Here is a 25,325-nt window from a genome sequence, read left to right as displayed (position 1 = left end):
TCTACTTTGTATTGTATTGTTTTACATGAAAAGTCTGATAATTTTTGTTTGTATTTTTAGGTATGTGGTAAGTTTTTTTTTCTTTTTAGATTTCTTACTTATTACAGATTTTCAGCAATTTGATTGTACTATGACTTGATGTAATTTTCTTTGTACACACTGCATTGTTCAGCCTCTTTGATCTGCAGACTTACAGTTTTCATTAAATTTGGAAAACTGCAGACATTGTTTCTTCAAATTATTTTTGTACATTATCCCTCTTTCAAGTCTCACATGTATTAAATATATATATTAAACTGCTTGACATTTCTTTCACTGAAGTTCTCTTAATTTTGTATTTTCTTTCTCTGATCCACTTTATATTTTCTATTGCTGTGTATTCAATTTAAAAACCTTTTCTTCTGTAGTGTCTAATCTGCAGTTATCTCCATGCAGTGACTTTTAAAATTCAGGTAATGTCTTTTTAATTTTTAAATGTTCAGTTAGGTTCCTTTTAACACCTTTTATTTATCAAATTAGTTACATTTAACTTCTTGAACTTATTTAATTTAGTGGTTTAGTGTTTTCATCTATTTTTATTGGTGATCTTCTGGTGATTAAGGATTTCTTATTTCTATTTCTTATTTCTATTTCTTGGCACATGCAATAATTTTTGATTGGATTTTGGACATTGTAATGTCAGATATTGTTGAATGTCTGTATTTTATTATCTTCCTTTAAAGAATGTAGAATATTATTAAGCAGATAATAAAGTTATGTATTATCAGCTTGAGTTTTTTAAGGCTTATTTTTAAGTATTGTTGGGATGGATTAGAGTAGGCTTTATTCCAGTGCTATTTTTATACCATTATTTAGGTATGGCACTTCTTAGGTCTGTACTCAATACCTACTGTAGTCAACAGGACTATCTATAATTGTTCTGATCTTAAATCTCTCTCTCCATTTTGAGGAGCTCTAATAATTATTTAACATACAATTAATGGTAGAGAGATTACAAAATGATCTTTAATGATATTCACCCTTGTACATAATCCCTTCCCACCAGATTTTGGAAGACCCTGTGGATATGGTCACTGTAATGATTAAATTACTTTATTTGACAAAGGAGAATTATCCTGGTTGGGCCTGACCTCATCAGGTGAGCTAAGAGAGAAACAGAGAGAGAGAGAGAGAGAGCGCCTAGATTAGTTGAAGAGTAAAACTTCAGTATCTGAAAAAGATGATTTATATATTTAGTCCAAGTGTCTAGTTCTTCGCTGTGAGAAGGCAAATCTGGTACCAATTATTTGATTATGGAATTTTAAATTGAATAGTGGTAGTGAATTCAATTGACTCTGTAGCTATAATCAGAACCTTTATCTTGGACTTAGTTCACCACCAAGTCATCTCATGTCCTGGGCTTCTTAAAATAAATTAATGATCTCCAGATATTTATGCTTTGCCATTACCAAGCCAAGGCTGTATTTCCTTTGCCTATAAACAAAGATGCTACAGATATTTTACATATAATGTTATCACTGGGCTTTTTGAAACTCTGTAAATCCTACTGTTTTTAACTAATCTTTAAATATAGAGAAGACTGAGTTGGAAGGAAAAGAATTGAAACACTAGCCAACTATGTCCCAAAAGTATGTAAACCACTCTTTTTTACCTTTCAGTTTCAGTTATTTGGAAATATTTTATACTAATGAAACATAAGGAATAATATAATAACCTTCTATTTGCCAAATGACCAACTAATAAAGAAAATGCTCTTCCTTCAATATTATCATCCTTGTACAGATACCTGAATTCAGTGTTACTAATTCCCATGCATTTCTTCCTATTTTACTTCCTATACATGCATCTTCAAATTTATTTTGCAGTTTTTGATTTTTAAAGTGTCAATATGTAGCATGTTTTCTGGTTTCCATTTTTTGTTTCATGTTTTATTGTGGGGCTGAAAAATTAATATATGCTTAGATTTTTATTGTATCTTATGATACAATTTATCCATTCAACCATTGAGACATTTAGATTGTTTCAACATTTTTAAAGTAATAAATACAAATATTAACATTCATGTAGATGTGGCTAGTACACATTTATGAGAGTCCTATAGGGAATACCCCCCCTTGTACTAGATAATAGGAACATGTATCTTTCAATTACTAGATATTGCCAATTGTGCTTCCATGTGGCTGTCCCTATTTGCATTCCCACAATAGGTTTTCTGGTTGTTCTGTATCCTTATAACCCTTGTTATCATCAGAATTAAATTATAAATAATTGTATGGGTGAGAATCTATCTAATGACTGCTATCTCATTATTGTCTAAGTATGCATTTCCCTGGCTATTGACCAGGTGGGACATCTTTTAATATATTCTCTGGCCAAATTGGCATGGAGTTTATTACCCAGTATGGCCACTCCACTTTCTCAACTGTACTAGGCTTGACCTAAAGATCAAAAATCTAAAACCTTAAGATGTGCTGTGGAAAATTTTCGCAAATATGACTTCATTCCCTGAATCATTGAAGTGATTCCTGGTCAACACAACATGGCTCTTGACAACTCTGCAGTTGGCCATGGCATGTTGTGTCAGTCTTATCTTCACTTACTCTGTTTTTTCCAGTTGTACAAAGAACAATAAACCCTAAACCATACAAGGGAAGCGATAGACTAATTTGTGAGAAAGATTAGGACACTGCTCTAGTGAAGATTGGCTAGTAACAGCAGGATTGGGTGAGTACCAAAGAGCCCAGTGGATTATATATAGAAATACTGCAGGACTTTTGTTTATTTGAGTAAGCCTGGCCATAGAATCACCATTATTAGGAATTTTCAACGTGGCTTAAACAAGAGTTTGAGCAGAATGACGAATACTCTGAGCATGCTAGTGCCATGTTAAGGGATAGAACCAGGTAATGTTGGGGTTTCTTCTTCCCTGTTTTCTGTGTCTCAAAGTGGAACCCACCCACAGAGCTTTTTCAGACTCTTTTTACTGCCAACAAGGAAATTTACAACAAAATATTTGTGTTATTTTCCAAAGGGGTAATGAGTAAAATTGTGTCTTTTACAAATATATCATCAGTAACTATTTCTGGTATAAGAAGCCAGGAAAATTCCCTGAATCTACTCTTGTTGCTAAATGGGCGTTGCCTCGAGTCCAGGGAATGTATTGTTTACCCTTTCCATAATCTGCATTGTCATTTGCCTCACTGCATTACAGTGTGCTGCCTGCCTCCCTTCTTAGATCCAGATGAATACTTTCCCCCCTTCGGGAATTTCACAAATCATTGATCTGTAGTGTTTCTGTATTCCCTCTCTGTGACCGTCTAAGTAAAACACAGCTGATGTAAGTAATTCAATTTGTAATTGATTTGGGACTGTACAACTGGTAGCTTTTTTTGGAAAATGGTGTGGGCATCTAAGTTTATATTACTTTGGAAAGATTTTATTTCATTGAAGCAGAAAAACTGAGAAGGAGGTCATTTAGTTCAAGTTTGAAAACAGAAAATTGCTCTGTATTGGTCTTAATTATTGCATTCAGTTGATGTTTCTGTGACTCAAGGGATACAAGCTTCCTATTTACATTGGTGGAAAATTCTAAACCTAAGAGATGAACACATAGGAAAGAATTCATGTTCAGACTAAATCAGCTCTTATATTATACAGACTACCCTGATCCTTTCTTAGATCCTACACTTCTTAGATGTGTGTTAATTCCCACTAGTCATTATAACTAGACACAGGTATGATATTTAAAATAATGCACTTGTCATTTGGATAATTGACACTGTTTTCTGTGGAGTCTCTACACACGTGTGTGCACGCATGCTTTGCAACTGTCTTGATATGAGCACAGATGGGGGCAGTGTTTTTGAGATGAACTTTCTAATCTTTGATAGCCAGTTGTAGACATCATACCTTTTTATTTATTTATTTATTGGTAGGGCCAACTCTTTAAATATGCTTTTGATCCTCTCTTACATGTTGTGTTGCAAATGTGTGGCTTGTTTGCTGTTGTAAAGTTTGGTTTTCTCTATACATCTTTTTTTTTATTTTTAAATTTTTTAAACAATATTTGCTTCTCCCACCCCCTCAGATTGAGTTCCCGTAGAATTTCCTTCCCCAAGGCACCCATGCACCCTCACCTCAGTCCCCTGTGCTTCCTCCCTCCCTCTCCCTCCTCCTTGTTGTCTGTTTTTGCTTTGTTGTGTTTTTACTGTTATTATTATTATTTTTAACACTTATGTCTCTCTATACATCTTATAACAGCTATTGTCTCCCTCAGGTCATCCAGGCTGTCTTCTTCGGCGTCTGCGTGCTGACCGACCTCTCCAGTCTTCTGACTAGAGGAAGTGGTAACCAAGAGCAAGAAAGACAGCTCAAGAAGCTCATCTCGCTCCGGGATTGGATCTTGGCTGTGTTGGCCTTTCCTGTTGGGGTTGTGAGTATAACGTAGGATGCATTTAACCACAAAAGAAACTTGGGTCTTATTTCTGACTTCTGAGAGGAAAGAAAGGACTTGTTCTAGGAGGTTTCTGTATGAGGTTGCTAGTGCTTCCATAACAAAGTACCACAGATTAAGTGGCTTAAAACAAAATTTATTTTCTCATAGTCAAGGCCTCTCTCCTGAGTTTGTACTTGACTTCTTCCTTGTGTTTTCACAAGCTCCTCCCTCTGTGTGTGTCTGCATCTTAGTTCCTCTTCTTATAAGGACACCAGTTGTATTGGATTAGGATACCCCAATGACCTAATTTAACTTTAATTGATTCAATTAATAACATTAATTAAAGTCCCTCCCTCCAAACACAGTCACATTCTGAGGTACTGCGGGTTAGGACATCGACCTATGAGTTGGGGTTACATGAGAAGTAGGTGGCATGTTTAACCCATATCAGCATCATGAGCAGTTTGAAATGCACAGTCCTTGGGTCTGTGACCATTCTAGTATTTTTTGAACCTGAGAGGGGAAATCAGCTTTAGCTCCTACTTGTTTTCTTACCCAGCCATGCCCTTAGTTAATGTCATTTAAGCAAATGCTGCTGAATATTTGGGTCTGTTCTGACTTTCTTGATTTTCATTGTTTTTAGTGAGATTCCCTCCATCAGTTGAGTGCCTTCACAAGTCTGTCAATCATCCACCCTTTGTACATGAACCGTATTTTCTTAAAGAAACAGCGTTTGATAAGGTTCTATAGATTTTAACCTGTGTCTTGCCAGAGGTAGAAGTGAACTCTTGGAAATCTCAAATTGGAAGGACAAGTAAGAATGTATTACCATATTCAACTTCAGGCCTTTCATTTGTCACCTGATTCTGGGAAAACTGAAGCCCAAGGGCTCTAGGCTGGCACATGTACTGCTACTTCAAGGTCCACTGTAGGAAGAGTCAAAAAGGTTTTTTTTAAGTCCTTCCAATGACTCATATTTGCCAGAACGAGAACTAGCAGGAGCTTCTCTGTACTTGTAAGTCCAATCAGCAGGCATCCAGATCGTCCCCGATTGCTTGTTCTATGTACTGAGTTGTCTTTTCTTGGATGAAGTAGCCTTTGGCTCTTAACAGCACCAGGAAAGTATTTTAATCTGGTCACTCTCTTCTCATTCTCATCCTTACCCTCTGAAAACTCAAAGAGGGTGTTCAGATTGCCATCCCAAATCCTGTTACTTAAAATAACAGGATCAAATGCTGCACTTACTATTTAATATTTCCTTTTGACATTACCTTATATAGCTCAAATGCTTCCTATCAGAAAAGTCATATAACAGAAAATTCCTTTTGGCATCAAGTGTAAAAATGTATAATTTCTGCATGAAAGAATTCTCTAGAAACTCAGTCTATCTTTGTTTCTTTTTACCTTTCACTTCCTGGGAATTTCCATAAGCATGTCATTTTTTCTGGAAGTCTTCCTTGACTAAAGTAATACAATAGTAACACCATACAAAAGTAAAAAGGAATAGAATATTAACATGTTCTTCTTAGCTCCGCCTCTCCTTCTGTTATGTGGTGTCAAACTGTGTCTCTAGGGCTTAAATTATGAGTCTTGCCACTCTCATCAAAGGCTTATTACACATGCCCTCTAGACATTTTTGACATTACTTTGGCCAGAAACTTTTTGCACCTGCTTGAGACTTGAGATATCTGTCATTTCAGTGTCCTTCCTGAATTTAGTCCATGTTTGTAAAAAAGAATAGGTATCTGTTTGTTTGCTTGTTTGATTACTTCTCATATTTGTCCTCCATAAATCACTGTTTTTAAAGACAAAATAAAAGTAAAAATATCTTTAATCCCCATCCCCACTTTGTATCCACAAATCGTAACATCACTGTTTCATTACACCTGCGAGTGGCTTCCCTGGCAGCTGTGCTTCATAGAATCTAAAGAATAAAATATGAATCAGAGACATGCAGTTTTACTGATTTCTTAAGCTCTTTTTTCCTCTTTCCTACTGATAGTTTATAGTCAATATTTATATTTTTCATAATATTTTCTGTTGTTTGAGTCACTTTCCCTTTTATAGTTATTAGCCTCCTCCCACCCCCAAGCTTTTGAAGTTTCTCTATACTCTGTCTCTCTCTCTCTCATTAAGAATAATCCTGGGGGGCCTCCCTGGTGGTCTAGTATTTTAGTATCAGTGCTAGCACCACTAAGACCTGAGTTCGATACGGGCTAGGGAAGTGACCCACATGATGCAGTAGACCTCTTTTGTCTTGCCTACTGCTCTCCTCAGCAGTGTATTTCAGTTAATCCACCTGTTCTGCTGCCTACTCTGTCTCTGGTGAATCCTCTCACTCCCAACACTTCTGGCCTGTACCCCAGTTCTTCTAAGCAAAAAAAGAATAATCCTGACTAATATTCTCTAGAACTTTCCTTACTCTTTTCACTGTTTCCATGTTTCTTTGATTTTTTTTGTATCCATTCACTCACTATCTATCTGATTTCCCACTCTAACACAGATATTAATTGTGAGGGAAAAATCAGATCAATACCTGCTTCCCAGTGCCCATTAATTGTTTGCAGAATAATATTTACAGAGGATAAGTTTGACTTTTTATAAGCATTTTGAACTCAAATATTTTTTTCATCAAAACATAGTTTTGTGTTTTTTTCAATTCTCTTTCCTTAAGTTTATTCCTCAGCTTTCCTTTTCATTGTCCCTTTATCTTTCTGTGACTTCAGAGCTTTCTTCTGCCTTTTCTGGATCTCCCCCACCCCCATAGCCTTCAATTGTTCAGTAGGGTCTGGAACTCCACTGTTGTTTTATTTTTATCACTTAAGATTTGCTTGCTTAGTGAGAATGCTTTTTGGAACGTTTCCTCAAGGAATTCCTTGAAGAGGCATCATCTTTACTCTCCCCTTTACTGTAAACCTGGGAGGGAAGTGTCTGGCCCTAAGGGTTCATTATATCAGAAGGATGGAATAGCATGGAAGGAATGAAATGCCCAGCCACGGATGGGCCTATACTTCTATCTGTAGGTTTCTGAAGTGTAAGAATGCTTATCATGTGTGCAAATGATTGTTATTTAAAGTATTTGTAATTAAGCACCTTTTCTATTTTGGTTGACAAGAACTGGGGTATGGGCCAGAGGCTCGGGAGGGTGAGAGGATTCACCAGAGACAGAGTCGGGAAGCAGAACAAGAGGACTGACTGAGATACACTGCTGAGGGGAGCAGCGGGCGAGACAGGAGAGGTCTGTCACGCCATGTGGGAATCTCTCTGGCTGGCCGGGAATCGAACCCGCGCTACAGAGGCTGCAGACAGCTTCACAGCGCTGTGCTCAACCCACTGTACCACTGGGGAGGCCCGACACAGTCATATCTTACAAGACAAAACACCTGAGCACTCTCCCTGCGCCCAGATAGCACTGGGTGTGGCTGGAGCCTCCCAAGGAGGAAGGTCAGAGCCCCTACTTAGAGCCTGCTTCTGATCCTGAGTCCCCTTGGCTCTGAGCCCAGGTGACTGCCCACCTTGTGTGCCTCCCAGATGCCTTCTGCTGGTTTCTGCCTCAGGCCTTTTTTTTTGTCAGTCAGAAATTTCTAGGAAAGTAATGCGATTTTTTCCTGCTAGTGCAGGGCTTAAAAAGTGAGCAGAGTGGTAGCTGAATCTATCACCTCTGCTCAAATTTGCCTGAAGAGACCTCTTAGCCCCAAGCTTTTCCTGAAGGTGCCCATTATCTCTCTCTCTCTCTTCACTCTCTCTCACCTCAGCTGCAACTATGGCAGCAAGAAAGACACAAGTAGGTTATCTAGGATTTGTATTTTCTCCACTAATGCTTCCTCCAATAACAAGGTTAATTGAGAGTTGACAGTAATTGCTTTATGTGGGCTTAAAGCACTAAATATGATTTTGTGACCCATGGACTGAATGTGTCTACTTCATGGACACTATCTGGAGTATCTATAAAAATAATGAAACATTCCAATCAAAGGTAATTGGAGTAAAGTTTTGTTTTAGCATAACCTTGAAGAAATTAGGCAGGGTTGTTTGAGTGAACATAACATGTATCATCCTGATGTGTATAGATTCCCATAAATGCTAAGCTGGCCTTGATTAGTAACGCTAATGGCCGGAAACCACCACCACTCCCAAAGCCTTGCAACTCATTTTGCAGGGATAACCCATGGGAGGCTCTTCTTACCATGTGCAGTTTATTTCTGAACTCTGTCACCCTTTTAAAGAAGCATTACAAATAATTCTATGACATTATGTGGTCTGGAAGCACTGAAGTTTATTAGGAGCAATCAAACCAAGAATGTCTTTTGTCTCCTGTGAGTTTGTTGACTTTTGTGCTGGCAGATCCTCTTCTGGTTAAGAGAGAAGGCTAAGGCTTTCAACCAAAAAAAAGAAAGAGGATGAGGATGAGTATGAAACTCCCCCATCTAAAATCCTCTATGTGTCTCTAGTTGCTATCCAATTTCCCTTTTAATGACAAAAAACAGCCATGCATTTTCCATTTATTGACATTTATGTATCCCATTCATTTGTAACTGCTTGGCTGGCACCATACACACTGTCACATCTCACCACCTCCCCCAGGGTTGTATACCCTTTGCTCCAGGGTATAGCAAGAGCAAACCAGCCAGGATGAGATTTGGGGGGATTTGGCTTTCATGGTTGAGCTTAGTTTCAAAACTCTCTGTTAAGTAAACCTCTGCGGTATTAGAATTGTGCTCTTACACTTGGTGAAGATTTTACATGTACCAACCTAGTCCAGAATCTTTAAAATTTGATTTTGCCTGTGATGGGGACTGTATAGTACCTGTTTCCTTTGGAAGTGTGTGGAAAATGGAAACTGAAATCTCAAATGCAAACTCAAAGAAAAATTATCCCACAATTATTTTATTTTTTAATATTTATTTTATTTTCTAATTAAATTTACCCATTATTTTTAATTGAGATAATATTTGCATACGCCCATCAGATAGTACCACTTTCTGTCCACCACCAAATTGCCCATTGTCCACCATCATGGTGGACATGCTTCCTTCCCTCTTTAGTTTATCCCTCCTCCCTCCATCAACCCCTGCATACTTCAGTTCTGTACTCAGCTGTCAAGGATTAGTTTTTAAGCTTGTCTTTATATGACTCTTAGTTTAGTTACTTTATATTCCACATACTAGTGACAACATCCAGTAGTTATCTTTCTCCTTCTGACTTATTTCACTTAACATTTTCTCGGCCAGCACCATCCCATATTACCACAAATGGCATAAGTCTATCTTTTTCATCACTGAGTAATATTCCATTTTGTATATATACCACATATTCTTGATCCACTCAACTGTTTGGGGCATGTAAATTTTTTTCCCATAACTTAACTAGGGTAAATAGTGCTGCAGTAAACATGGGAGTGCAAGTTTGTTTTTGAATTAGAGTTTTGAATTTTTTTGCTAGATTTCTAGAAGTGGAATTAATAGGTCAAATGGCAGATCAAATGAACTGTTTTGAGACACCTCCATACTACTTCCCATAGGGCTATAAATAGTCTGCATGTCCACCATTAGTGTAGGAGTATACCTTTTTCTCCACATCCTTGTCAGCCCTTGTTGTTTCTGGTCTTTTCAATATGAGCCATTATCACAGGTATGAGAAATGCATATCAAGACCAGGAATTACTTTTAAAAAGTAATTCTTGAAATTCTACACTTAGTGGCATACACTGTAACTCTAAGCTGGACTTGAGAAAAAATTTGTGGTGCATGTAAATGTAGATAATTATATCCTTCCAGTTAAATTTTTTTTCATTTTTGATTTTAAATATGAGATTGATTTAAATGGAAATCAAACATATTAATTGATATACATTACTAATATTAATACTTGTCAATGTAACATAAAAAAAGAGAACTTGATTCTATTTGATATTAAGGTAAAATTTTTAAAAAGTTCATGGTTTATTTTGTTTTACAAACTCTGGATTTAATATAAAAATACACTTAATATCCGTTGATCCTCTCTTTATTAAATTTTCACACAGATACCTAAAATCAAACTTTCTGTTTTCTTTAAGCCTTCATTGATGGCTTCAGCTTCTTCAAATGCCTCTTTCCTTTCTCTTCACCTTCGAAGTTAAAAATACAATATCTACTAAGTTATACTTTATGGTAAAACCCAGCTCATTTCTTATTGAGCAAATCATATGCCCTATACTGAAATGAATGTGAAATGAGTTGCCCAAGAGGGAAGGCTCATAGATGAGGTACCCCTTATCATTATATTCTCCAGAAGGATTATTACTACCTGACACGTTATATGATTATCTTTTCATTTCTGTAGAGTGTGCCTCTGCCAACTTGGAATATGATGGAGGAGGACATGAAAGTGGCATGTTTAATTTCTGTTATCAGGAGCAATGTCTAAATAAGTCAATATTCATGGAGTGACTATCCAACCAAGCATGACTTAAGCAATAAAGATATTTAATATCTCAGACAACAGGAAGCCTATAAACAAGTAGTTTTAAGATGGTATTTCTCAGTCTTAATCATTTGAGATTTTGGTCTTTTCTATTTCCCACTTTTCTGTCTCTATAGTGTAGGCTTTTTGTCCTTGGTCTTGCAAACTGCATTATCAACAAGGATGATAAAGAACCGAACATCACACCCTTCACAACCATGTTCAAGAGAGAAGCAGAAGCAGCTATTTAAGGAGTTCTCCCCGAGTGTTAATCTCTTCATTGGGCCAATGATTCTTCCCTGGAAGGTCTCCTAGATGAGGACTGTCTCATGGGTAGAACCTGCTGCAGACAGGGAGAAGCAAGTAGAGTGGGAGGGAATGAGGTTACCATAGAGCTGCTTAATTATGGTTTACCCTTTGGGTTGACCACATTGCAGCCCAAACAAAGTCAGGAGTTTGAAGACAGATTCTAAGGAACACATTTTGAGAATAACAATTAAATATAAAGTAAGAAAAATAAATAGCATTTGAAGTACTTAATTATGTGTTTGTGTTAATATGAAAAATGGGATAAAACTGACTAAACTAATCATGGACATTTTCTGTCATAGCCAAAAAAAAAAAAAGATTTCTTTTTTCATTAATCTTTTGCCAATGCCATTTTTTGGTGCATTCTCATCAGTAGTATCATAAACAGACATTTGAAAATTCTTAAGGAAAATTAGATCACCAGCACAATTGATTAAATGGTTTATGTTCCATTTCTGGAACACCATACAAATTTTGTCAGAGGTGGTCCTGGCTGTAGACCACCAACTCAGGTTTAATGAGTAAAGGTTTAATGAGTAAAGTCTTCTTTAAACAGATCCCTAGAAATTGTAGAGCTACCATCCCCTGATTATCATTTCACAGAGTTTCCATTTTCTGTGAGGAAAAGGCCATAAAAGAAAATTAAGATATCTTCTTCCCATTTTTATACCCATAAGGAAAATATATATCGGAAGTTTGAGGTCAAGAAAAGGTAGACTTGATCTTCCATGACATTAATAATGTGATACACATTATAAAATAGATAAATGACTCCCATTCTCAAAAATATGACTCCTAAAGTAAGATCTTGTGTATGCCCATGTTTGGGGGTCCAAGAACAAGACGAAATATCAATTTTTGATTTAAAAAAAGAAAGAAATAGGCACATTTTTCTTCTTCCTTTGCATATCACTCTCCCTACACTCCAACTCTCTCTCTCTCATGCCTACCCACTTCCTTTACTCTAAACATGTTCTTTGTAGAAAAAGAAATAACAATTTGCCCTGTGGGTGTTCCTGAAATTGCTACAGTCCCTGTGGGTGTTTTGGGGTGACTCTTACTTGCTTAAGTCAGATCGAAGTGTGCTGTGTTAGAACAGTGATATAAAAAGGAATGTTTCCCCTCAAGGAAGGAGCTACTGGACTTTCCACCTACACACAACTTATTAATGTTTGTTTGTGCCCATGCGATTATGCTTATGATTTGCTTATCTTACCACAAATTGCCAGTCCATCATAGGACTTTCATTTATTATGCCCTTTTATAACTTCTTAGAAACAAAAGTTGAGGTACAAAATCTGACTCTGGGACATGTCCCGGAAACACAGGTGGGCAGGTGGGAAGATGTGGAGATTGGGGAATTGGCAAGGGAGAGTGTGTGTAGCCACAGTTCTCAAGTCCCAACTAGTCCAGCTCCTCTGGAGTTCATCTTTCCAGAAAATTCCCTTTGCAGAACTTCCCTTTTTCCTGTCAATTTTTTTCGTGCTTCATTTGCACAGATGTAGGGTAAAGAAAATGTCAGGCTTTTCTGCCCTTCCGCCATCAGGATAGATGATGGATCCTTGTCCTGAATGCATGCCTGATGGCGGGCACCTGGAATAGGGTATGGGCATAGGTAGATGGGATTCAGCTGAGTTAAGACTGTGCTTTTAAGGGCGGCGTCACGGGGGGGACGCCAGCAGCACCAGTAGCAGCAGTAAAAGCCAAAGCCGAAGCTGAAAGAAAAGCCGAGAAGCAGCAGAACCAACGCCAGAGAGCCCAGATAGAGTGAAGACTTGCTGGGGGCTGGGAGGCCTGCCAGCCTCCCAGCCCCCCAGCCAGCACCCCTGCCTGCCATATGCCTGGTGAACCCCAAATAAAAAACCTGCAAAACTACTGAGGACTCTGACTCCTCCTTTACCCGGTCTGCATGGGATCAGAAAACCTGCACTGTGCCCAGTCCTGACCTTACAACAGAAGAGCAAGAATTTGGGCCACCTAGCAAGGTCTGATACCACTGGCAGAAAACAAAGGGAGCTTTGTCAGAGGGAGCCAGAGGTATCTGTCCCCCATTTGCTTTGTGCTTTTCTTGGTTCTCTACTGTTTTGTTCATTCTTCATCAAGAGGAGGTAGGGGAGAGATGTGAAATGAGGCAGAATCCTAAATCCTAGACTGAGGGAATTTTCTGCTCCTGACTTTATTGTCTCATGTAATCTTCAGGAGGATTTCTCCCTCAGTAAAAATATTTTGTTTTATTGACGTAACATTAGTTGATAACATCACATAAGTTTCAGGTGTACAGCACCTCACACCAACAGCTATACATACCACATCAATTCTCCAATGTCTGCAGCAGACAGCTGACCCCTTTTAAGAGATTTGCCTGCTGCCCTGCTTGTCCTTCTGGTGAGCCCTATTTTGTTATTGTAGTTAGCTGAGAGTTAGCTTTAGTTTTATAATATTTTGCTTGTTCATTACTTTTGTTTCTTTATCTTCCACATGAGTGAAATCATAGTGTTTGTCAACTGCAAGATTAGAACGATTGCCTTCATACAAGCACAAATAACTAAATAGAAAAAGACCTCAAGGGCTCCTAGAAAATAACTTGAACGTGAGTACTCCCAGAGCTGTTAAAGCTGAAACAAGGTTAACTTTGAGTCAACAAAGAAAAACAGCCCCTGGTTCATCCATAGAGTAACATTTTTACATGAATATTTAGAAATGCTGTTTCCTTTGACTTCCCCAAATTACCTTAAAGTCTGAAGAAGACACCACACACCCAGAGGCAGACACTGTTGCCTTTCTCTTTGCTTCTAGCCTGTGGATGGACAGTTCCATTTGCACTTTCTGAGATTTCTCATTGTCTCACTCCTATAGCGGCAAAACCCACAAATTCCTCAAAAGCCGGAATATGCTAATAATGAGGCTAACTTCTGCTACACGCTCACTGTGGGCCGGACACTGTGCTAAAGACCTTTACTCTAATTGTTTCATCTCATAGCCCCAAGAGGTAGGAATTTCCATCATGCCCTTCATAGAAGATGTTTGCATTTTATAGATTGAGACATGGTTCCCATTGACAGGTCATTTGACTGGGTGCACAGCTAGTAAACAGCATGAGGACTTGAACCCCAACATTGACTCATGGTGTGTTTGCTTTTTAGCAAGTACTCTAAACTTTTGACAATCAAACCTAACTTTGCTTTTCATCATTAACCTCATAGATATTTTTAGGTATGTCCACAAAGTCTGAGTTGACCACAATTTCTAATTTAGGAAAATGCATCAAAATAAGAAAGAGAGTTATGCAGAATCTGGATGAATGGTCCTTACTGTATCTTTTTCTTGAGATTATTGTAGAAAAGATTCCTCATTTGTGCTTATTATTGCTTCCCTTTGATAAATAATTTCAGACTATAAAGACAATGATTTTCTACAATTTTCTGGCTGGTTTGCAAAATACAATTTTTTGCAAGAAAAGAAAACCCTGCTTTGTTTTCTCACTTCAACCATTGGACACTGGGTTAAGTTACCACCTATCATTCACTATGTTTGCTTTTAATATGTGAAAATAGTATTCAATCAATATAGAATTAGCTACATTTAAAAAAATTGTTCCCAAGTTTATCCAATATCACCTTTAATCTCCCAAGAGGCATAGTTCATAGCTACATTACTGTAAAAGAATATTTTTGCCAGGAAGTGACTCTATATATTCTACCTGGGTACCCTGACGATGCTCTGTGCCTACCCAGTGAGATATTTACTAAGAACCCTTCAAAGCCACTTGTTTTTGCCTTATCAAGTATGTTTTTGGTTAAGTCTGCTCTTTCTTTCATTTATAATTTATCCCTCTGCCTATTTTCTACAGACTTTGACAGGGTACATATCAAGTCATTTCACTTCCTGGGCTTCAGTATTGTTCAGCACAGCCTCCTACATGTAACCTTGCCTATTTGGACCAGGGTCTTCTGTCTTATGTTGAAAGATGCATATACAAATTTTGCAGAAGGACACGCTTTATGTTGAAAAGTGAGACAAGTCAGGCAAAAGGGAAGAGAACTTTAATAGACTTCTGGCAATTGCAGTTAACACTGAGTGCTGTGCACCAGTTACTATAAAAAGCTATCACATGATTTCACTTCATCTAGAAGGGATTGTATATCAACAAGAGGCTGTAGGAGACAGGAAGCTCACTCATCCCTGCAGACGGTCATGTCAACAGGGTCGGGGCATTGAGGAGTGACAAGGCTGCCACCATGCTGGCTCACATGCCTGCAAGTTCTTGCTTGGCTTAGTCCTACCTAGAGCAGGATGCCTGCTGCATTGGACCCACTCAGGAATGTTTGATGAATGACATTTGCACTTGGAGAGTCTCAAGTAACAAGGGTAGTAAGGAAGGAGGAAGGAAACTAAGGAAAAAGTCACTGACATGAAGTAGATTTCCATGGGTCTCCTGGATCTTTTTATAGATCAGCATCAAAACAGATGTTTCTTCTCAATCCTCGCACCTCCTGAACTGCTGATCTTCAGAGTAATTAGTATAACCTCCTGGCTCTTAATTAATGAGAAGTGTTATTCAACTAAAAAAAAAAAAACTAAAATAAAAACTAAAACAAAACAAAACAAAAAACACCAATCCACAGTTGGTCAGCAGTTCTGAAGGAAGTCTGAACAGATGTGAGGGAATTCAGGTAGACCAAATGCCAAGAAAAAAAAATCTGAAGTGCTGTCAGGCAGATTTCTGATCCTCAGGCTACTTTTATATATCCTTGAGCCATTTTGGCTCCAAAGACAACTGTGTACTTTGTGATTCTTTTCTACTTTTCTGATTCAGCTTAGGTTATCACAGAATAAAAGGCAAAAGTCAAGGTCCACAGAAATTTCCCCAATGAGCATTTATTACTTTTAAAATGAGAAAACTCCACAGAAAAAATATTAAGACAAGTTCTTGTATAACTACTCATTTTTGGAAAATAAATCACAATTCCATTTGCAAATGTATTTTCACTTAGAAAATTTGATGCAGTTTAAAGGTAAATTGTTCATAGAAGAAAAGAAAGGGACTATTAAAATGTTGCTCATCTGATACTAGAAAACAAATACATCACACTTTCCAAAGGGTTTTTCCTATTGCAAACTCTGTGCAGTACTTGCTAGGGTATATCCTAATTGGTGCATATAAACTAAAATAAAATACAGAAAATCCTAGCTGTCTTTCTCTCTTATTTCCATAGCAATTCAAAGGTAGTGAGGTAGCCATTTGTGGGTGTCCCTGTACGCTGGGACAGTACTCAAATGTTACTGTAGCCCAGGATCAAAGACCCAGACATCTGTTTTCTCTGTCTATTTTGAGGAAATCCTCTTACTAAATGAACTCATACTAAGTGATTATAGACTAAAGCTGAACTCAGAAAGACAGTTAAGTAATTTATAGTGACAAACAATTGTCAGGCAGACTGAAGTCTGCCTAAGCCCTCCCTGGAGGCAGAACAACTTTGAAGATGCCAAACAGTAGCCAGATTTCTGGATGCACTTGAAGTCAGGCTACGGGTAGTGAGTAGTGAGTAGGTGATATTAGTAGCAGGTGTCAAATTACTCTAGTTTAACACATCCTGTTGCATTATAGGAATTAACTTGTTAGGTTGACCAGGGTACTGCCAGGAGTGGCCAGGGTCCCTACACAAAGCTGGAGACACATTCTTTTTTTAATATTTACACACACACACACACACACACACACACACATTGCTCATTTTTGTACAATTCTCTCAAGTGTAGTCCCCATAAAATTCCCGTGAACCATCACCATAGTTTCTTGTGCTCTTCCCACCCCTGTTTTAATCCCTGTCCCCTCCTCCCCTGCTGAATATGGAGACGAATTCTTACCCTTTTATACTCAGAGGCTACCCACACTGATAATCGCCTTTTTCCTTCTTGGGCAGGCTCCCATTCACTTGATCAGACCTCAACTTCCACAGTTATGATATTATTCTGGTCAGTCCATTCTGGTACTTAAACCAAGCCACTGAATGTAGGTTATGATTGACACACATCGACCTAACCATAGGATATTTCTGCAAAAGGATGCTCTAATTACTTCCATACTTAATTAATTAACTTTTATTAGATTAGATCAACTTGGTTTTTCTTAATTTTATTCTCAGATCATAAATTGAAATTCAAGTGTGGTTAGCTGAATAGCTCTCCTAAGTACTTATAGCTGCCCTCTGGATATTCATTTTAATGTAATTGTATCTAATAACTGTACTAATAGTACCCTTTATTATTATTAAAAGAAAAAGAGATCACAAGAATTTGATTATTCAGTGATTTTGCAATAGATAAAAAGTCTGAATAGTTTTTCGAAAACCTTCCATCAATGCTAGTTGATGGGTAGTGGTTCTCTAACATAATTAAAATAGTCCTATGAGGTTTATGGCTATGTTTATTTTATATATTGTCACTAGAAAGAGAGTGAAAGGAACCTTGCTTCATTTATTTTGGAGTGGAATTCAATTTAAAATGGACCTAATTTTGATTCCATAGAAGGACAGTTATTAAAATACTAAAATAACCCAATTTATGGGGTGATCTCTCCTGTGTGAGGCAAAACGTGACCAGATGTTGTCAAAAAAATGTGAACCTGGGGCCTCCCTGGTGGCACAACTGGTATTAAGACGCAACCTATAAAGCTGTCTGCAGCCAATGCAGCATGAGTTTGATCTCCGGCCAGCCAGGGAGCAACCCACATGGCACAGCAGACCTCTCCTGTCTTGCCTGCTGCTGCCCTCAGCAGTGTATTTCAGTCAGTCTTCCTGTTCTGCTCCCCGCTCTACCTCTGGTGAATCCTCTCACCACCCACACCTCTTGCCTGGACCCCAGCTCTTGCTTGCATAAATAAATTAATCTTAAAAAAACAAAAAAGAACATGAACCCATGCAACAGAGTGGGGTTTTAATTCTGGATCCACCACTTCCTAATGTCAATTTCATAAGCTCTCAATATCTTGGTTTTCTAATGCGAAGTGTGGACTCAACAAAATTGATGTTATCACCAGGGTTATTTTGAAGGACAATGAAAGAGGTGGAGCATGTAAAGCAGTATCTGGCAGATGACAGAGTGACACTTCCTTTCATTTGCCCTAGAAATGACCTCACTTCACAATGTTTCGTGAGATGACACCTATTGGAGAAGTATGTTGCCCCATTACAAACTCTTATTCAAAAGATTAGGGATGCAAGTTCTTGAAATTCCAAGGGTTTGTATGGTCATGCCATCCAAAGTCCCAGAAGGAATTCTTATGGCTCAAGGAGGCAGTAAAAGATAGCATGAAATATTCAAATATTGGTAAAAGAATTCAAGGGGAAATAACAAGCTTGTAGGTGGAGTTACATCATACGATAGGAATGGGGCTGATGTGCTACAGCCTCCTTACCAAAAAATTTCCAACTTAGTTCACCTGGAAATTTTGGAGATGGTAGATATATATTTTATTTGCAGCTGAGAGATAATGAAAGATTCAGTAATGAAACTGGGGTTTGAAATGTATACAGAAAAGGAAAAAGTTATGATTTCTGTAAAGATCTTACCTGTCTTTAGAATTTTGAGCAGGGAATCTGTAAATCTATATGGCTGTTAATGGATATTGCTTCTTTCCAATTTTTTGGCTATTGTGGACAATACTTCTCTTTACATTCTTGCACCAATCTCCTGATCTCTCTCTTTTGTCTCAATACAGAGCTAACGTTAGAGCAGGCAATTTTCCTTACTTTCCACTTCTTTGCTAAGGAGTCATTGCTAAAGCATCCTCACAAGAGGGAGTAACCCTCTGGGGTCCTGGTTTATGTAAAGGTCTGTATGGGGCCACCCATCTTGAGTGGGCTTTATCTCCCAAATCCTGATCCCCCAGAGTATCAAAAGTTAAGCTCAGGGTCATTTTATGGGGAGAAAAGCTCATTGCTGTGCTTGCTGACCTTCTAGGATTCTCTTCACACATTATCTTGACATCTGCAGTTTCACTACTTTTTATCACTTAGTGGTTATTTTAAAAGATGTCTAGTATTTCCTGGATATTCTGTGAAACAACAAAATCAAGGTTATTAGTATGAGAAAGTATATATTTTAGGAGTATATATATATATAATATATGTGAACATAGAGACAGATGTGTGGGTGTGTACATTTTTTTCTTATATTTTCAAAAAGAAACACTGAAAGAATAGAAAACTGAATACATGGTTACTTACTTAATATTATCTTTGCTTCAGTTTTTTGTTTGCTTGTTTTCATTGAGAGAAGAATTTGGGGCATTTATTTCACCATGCAGCAAGATGTTTAAGTCCCTTCGTACTACACAACTAATCTAGGGAATGAGTTCACTACAGCTCTTACTGATTCCCCTGAGTATCAGTGCACCAACAAAATAAACAATCTTAATTGTAATTCCTTTTCAGAAAATGATTGTGCCAGAGATGTCAGAGTTAACTTATACCAGTGTGGCACTAAAAAACATTGAACTGTTTCCACTGTGTTTACTGAATTCAGCTAGATTACTATGCATCTTTCTAGAATACCTGATGGACCTTTTCACTCCTTCTCTGTCGCTGGCTGTCATCTTCCATCAGAGATGAGCTACTTGTGATTCATCCTTATGCATATCAGTGGGACTTTAGTATCTCTTTGCCCCTAATTCTGTAGCTTGACAACTGGCCAGAAAGTAGAATGTGGAGTTGCCTCACTCAGGGCCTCATTTTCTCCACACTCTACCTCTCACAAAGGAACCCAGTTTACTACTGGGGCCCACCACCTCCAGGATGCTGTCAGTGCGGAGTAATAGAACTTCAAATATCAGAAACATCATAAAGAAGACTACCACCCCTAGAAACCAACTCCAGAAAATCGGGGTCCCATTGAGAGGAAATAAAAGCCATCGTTTGCATGTTTCAGTCACTGGTGACAAGCCAGAGATCTGGAGATTGAGAAGAACCAAAACCAATAATAGGAATAATAATAATAGCAGCAACCTCAAGTAGTTGTGATTCTTAAATAAGATCTTGACCATATATAATAAAGTCTAACTAAATGTCTGTCTGTCTTCATAAAGCACAAGAAAGATTGTATTTATATAATATTCTCGAGATGACAAAATGTAGTGATAGAGAACAGATTTGTGGTTGCAGGATAAAGGATCTGGGAGGGTGGGAGTCTACACAGGGAGCATTAGGAAGTTTCTTTGTGGGACTGCAACTCGTCCAAATCCTGATTATGGACGAGGCTGCACAGATGTACAGTTGTGACAGAACTTCATAGTACAATAACCCTCCCCCCAAATGAGTGTATGTGAAAACTGGCAGAATTGAACATGGTCTATAGCTTAATTAACAGTATTATAACTAGATCAGGGTTTTTTTGGCTTTGAAATGCACCTTGCTGTGTGAGGTGTTATCATTGGGGAAAGCTAGGTGAGGGATACACCAGGACAATCTTTTCTTTTTCAACTTCTTATGAGTCTTAAATTATTTCAAAATAAAGACTTAAGGAAAAATCATGGCTAGAATGCAATGTTACTTCACTTTAAAAGTTTGAAAAGAAGAAATAAGAATACAAAGCACTGAGAGAGATGTGAGGATGCAACAGAGAGGACATAGACAGGCCCTTGTTCTCATGAAGTTTACATTCCACTGGGAAGAGAAGCTAATAATTGCACAGACCCTTATTTAACCATAAGTGTGCTCAGCATTATGAAGGAAAAGGATAACCTGCTATGAGAAGACATAGCAAAGACAAGGGGCCTGAGGCTGTGAAAGCTAAGGGGAGGCTTCTTGATGGCTTCTGCCATTTAAGACCTCACCAACATGATAAGGCTTGTCTGGTGGGTGGGGGAGACATTCAGGCAAAGGGAGCAGCATGTGGGGCACCTTGCAAGTTGAAGATGCCACCTGCAGCTTAGCGGGACTAGCAAATTGAGAGTGTGCGAGTTGGGGCTATCTGGGCCAGTGTTATAAGCAGTGTTGCAGGAAATCAGGAAAAGAAATAGTCACTGCCGACAAGAAACTGGCAGAGAGAGAACAACTGCCAAATGAAAGCAACAAGTGATTAAGCTTGCAATTTGAAAAATAAAATATTGATAAACTTCAAGCCACAGTTATTAAAATCAGGAAGGAATGGACACTTAAAAGTGTGTGAAACAACCCAGACACCCAAAAATAGATGACTGGATCAAGAAGATGTGGCATATATACACAATAGAATATTATTCAGCAATCAAAAAAGATAAACTCATGCCATTCTCAGCAACCTGGGTGGAGCTAGAAGGAATTATGTTCAGAGAAATAAGCCAGAAGGCAAAAGAAAAATATCGGATGGTTTCACTTATAGCAGGAATATAGGGAAACCAAATAAGACATCAGTGTAAAAAAAAAAATAACAGTACAAAACACAACCAAGAAAAAACAGACAATTATAAATCAGAGACATCCTGCAGGGGAGGAGGAAGGAGAGGGATCAGAGGGAGGGAGGTAGGAAGGAGCACAGGGGACTGTGGTGATGGTGCACGGATGCCTTGGGGAAAGAAATTCTATGGGGACTCAATCTGAGGGGGTGGGGGGAAGCAAATATTATTTAAAAATAAAAATAAATAAAAAGAAGTGTGGGGGGAGTTGGGAAACTACATACACTCTGGTGATTGGGTTCCTGGAAGAAGCTAAAAAGAGAATTTGGGGTCAGATCACAAAGGAGTTTTGACTTTATTCTGCAAACAATGGGAGCCATTGGAAGCTTAAATTGGGCAGTTCATAAATAATTTAATAATTTCACTCAGACCAAGATAAAGCAACGGTAGAGTTAGAAGGAAACTGAAATGCAATGGTTCTTGCCAAGACCCCACTGCAGTAGTCCAGGCTGGGGACCATATGGCCTGGCACTGGGGTCAATCAGGGGCACTGAAGCAGGGACTGAGCAGGGCCTTGTGAAAGTCACTCAGCAAAGATGGTGACCTTGGGTCCTGGAGCCTCACTTGCAGATATTTATTCCCCTAGGTGCTCACATTGGTGTGTAAAAACATGTACATAATATGTTCATTGCAACATTATTGGAAACTAGAATAACTGGAAGGAATGTACACATCCATTAGCGAATGCTTTTGTAAATAATGTTACATAATCATCTAGTGAGGTATTAGGAAGTGCTTGAGAAAAATGAGGTATCGTAAAATATTTTCAAATGAAAAATTGTAAAAGACTAGGTATGGTATGATCTAATTTTGCCAGTATCTCTACAGAGTGAGATTGTGGTTTTTATTTTTTATGCATTTCTTTTTTGGGATTGTTTTATGACTAGGTTTCCTTGTGTGTTTGTTGCACTTGTATGTGAATGGCATGGTCTTAGATCTGGCTCCCTGGGAACTGGCTTTGATAGGAGAATGCGGACTGGAGGAGGGGCCTCTGGGGAGCTACATGAGTTAGGGAGTGAGGAAGAGACTTTGGGTAAGAGAACTGCCACTCATGGTGCAGTTGTTGCAGGTATCCAGGGAGCTCTAGAGCTGAGATCAGTGCTTGGAAGGACCCCAAATTAAGAAAAGGAGGTTGGGTCTTCTATGCTTCTATGCTTCATGGGGTTTGGACAGCCCATGGAGACCAGGATGGGGTGGGCGTGACCTTGAACTAGGTAGTTTCCTGCAGTTCCCAAGCAGGGAGGCAACTAGCCATCTAGCTGTGATTTTCTGACTTTGTAGACCTGGCTTCATTATCACAGCTGAGCTTCACTGACTACACAGATAAAGCAGGAAAAATGATTATCTTGATGCAGAAAATAATTGTATGAATTTAATTCTTTTTGATTAAAAAAACACGGCAATTAGGAATTGAAAGTAAATTAGTGAACCCGGTGAAGGGAACTTTCACTGAGAGGATGGCCCCTCTGTGGGCTTCGCCCCTCTTGGCTGCACCCACTGCTCCCACTTGAGTGGTCCAAGGTGGTTGTCATCCACCGTGGTGCTCGCCGTGGCCACTGCACACCCAGCACTCGGATTTAGGGGAGTTGGCTTGTGTTCTGTGTTTGCTGCAGTTCTGGTTTCTTCCCTGTTTGTTCGGTTTTTTTCCTTTCTTTCTTTCTTTTTTTTTTTTTTTTCCTATGTGGTTTTTCTGCTTTTGTTTTTGTTTTCTGGGCTCCTAGTGATTTCCCTTTCTTTCCTGTGTGCTCAGCAATACAGCTGTATTGAAAGTATGTTTGTCGTAATTTATTTAGCACCTAGTGTTTCACAGCGGGAAGGGGTCTCCGAGTGGCTGGCCCTCAGTACTGAGGAACCCTAAACCCCGCTGATTTTACAAAGGCAGTTTTCCTTTAACATTTTCTTTAAAAAAAAAAAGATTTATTTATTTATGCATACAAGAACTGGGGTACAGGCCAGAGATGCCGGGGGAGGGTGAGAGGATTCACCAGAGACAGAGCGGGGAACAGAACAGGCAGACTGACCGAAATACACTGCTGAGGGGGACTCTTGGGAGCACTGGGGAAACTTGGGAACTCTTGGGAGCACTGGGAGCGGGCAAGACAGGAGAGGTCTGCTGCACCATGTGGGTATCTCCCTGGCTGGCCAGGGAATCGAACTCGTGCTGCAGTGGCTGTGGACAGCTTCCTAGTTTGCATCTAAACCCCTTGCGCCACCAGGGAGGTCCCTTCCTTTAATGTTTTCTAATGTGACTTTCAGTTTTATTTTATTTCTGGAGTTCTGTCCACTTATTTTTACCTTCTTCTCTTGCTCTGCCTTATCCTCTTTAAGTCTCTGTTTCTCTTCTTTGACTTTTCCATTTTTTTTTTCATGGAAAATTATTTGATGACAAATTATATTTTTATCTTGAGATAATTTTTCTGTTTTATATTGTTCAGCTACCTTTGCGAGGTGTGGGGAGTCATATCCCACTTTCTCTCTCTCTCTCTCTCTCTCTCCCTCTCTCTCTCTCTGTGAGTGTGTGTGTGTGTGTGTGTATTTGAGAGAGAGAGAGAGAGAGAGATCTATGAATATAAATTCTATGCTATTTCTTGTCGTATGATTACTCCTTAAATCGGTCTGTTCTCCCTGAGCCAGCTATTTGTGAAAAGATAGAACTGGAGACCAGCTTGGGATCTGAGCTAGGGCAGCTTGAATTTCCATCTGTTTTCTACCAGCTCCCTCCCCTGCGGAATGGCCTCTTTCTGTGCCAGACTCATTTCTCTCTCCTTTTGATCCCAACTCTTGTGGTGGTGACAGGAAGTGTGTCTTCATCAGTGAGCCTAAGCTGTATTCAGACCTGCTACCAGGGATCCTTTCTCATTTTCCTGAACATGCCCACATCCTGTTTCTTCAGAGGCAGTGTGCACATTTCCCCATTTTGCACCATCACCTGACACCTGCAGCCAAACAGGGATCAAAAAGTTTCCCCAGTGCTCCCAAGAATGCAGACCTCATCTTCTCAGCAAGGGTCATTTAGTGTCCCTTTGGGGGTGCCCTGTAGCCCTCTCTCTGCTCTGCTCTCTCCATCAAAGAGCCCTCAATTCTTGCCTCTTGCATCAGTCTTCCCCGTGCTGGTTCAATTTTTCTAATACCTGAAAACTTTTTGAGAAGAGTAATATTTGGATTATGGGTCTTTCCTACTTCCACTGGCTTCATTTTTGAGTCTTATTCTCCTTATTCTCGATTGATTTCATGAAAAAGAGATTTTAGTCTTCATTGCTCTATAAGTACAGAGAAAGATTAGTTTAGAATGATGGAAGGTGTAGATGAGGGAGGAGTTCTCCGACAAAAATTCTGAGAAGGAATAGGCTAGAAAAATAACTTTGTAAAGAAGAACTTATCTTCCTCACAGGCAGTCGGACAAAAATGTGAAGAACTTAGAGAAATTTTAGGTCACGGTGAAGGAGTGAAAGGGTGCACCTGGGAGAAATGTGGGGTCTGACATGGACAAGGAGCAGCACTTGCCTGTGTTCATTTCTTCAGCAAAGTTTGATCATAAACATGTGATATGCCAGGCAATGGGGGACAGCAGTGAACAAGACAGACAAGCTCTTGTTCTCTGAGACGTCACTTACTAACGAAAGAGCCAGATAGTGAACAATTGAACAACATAAATAGCTGATTTTCAATGAGGGTCTGTGCTGGAAAGGAATGAACGGTGGAGTC

General features: G+C 38.9%; 1 protein-coding gene across 4 annotated transcripts in view; it reads left to right on the top strand.

Moving 5' to 3' along the window:
* The window catches only part of AIG1 (androgen induced 1), a gene marked incomplete at both ends in the record, with an annotated part of 218,170 nt that overhangs the window by 51,922 nt on the left and 140,923 nt on the right, over positions 1-25,325 (top strand). For 3 of the 4 annotated variants that reach the window (XM_084227777.1, XM_084227776.1, XM_084227775.1), the window contains one exon: positions 4,277-4,432. The exons of the other annotated variant lie outside the window; for it this stretch is intronic. In XM_084227777.1, the coding sequence (XP_084083903.1) occupies positions 4,277-4,432 (156 nt within the window). The remainder of the gene's footprint in view (positions 1-4,276; positions 4,433-25,325) is intronic. 4 annotated transcript variants of the gene reach the window in all.

This window comes from Talpa europaea (assembly GCF_964194135.1).
Source record: "Talpa europaea genome assembly, chromosome: 2".
Classification (NCBI taxonomy): domain Eukaryota; kingdom Metazoa; phylum Chordata; class Mammalia; order Eulipotyphla; family Talpidae; genus Talpa; species Talpa europaea.
The sequence above is the reverse complement of the archived record's forward strand: the minus strand, read 5'-3'. Positions and strand labels throughout refer to the sequence as shown.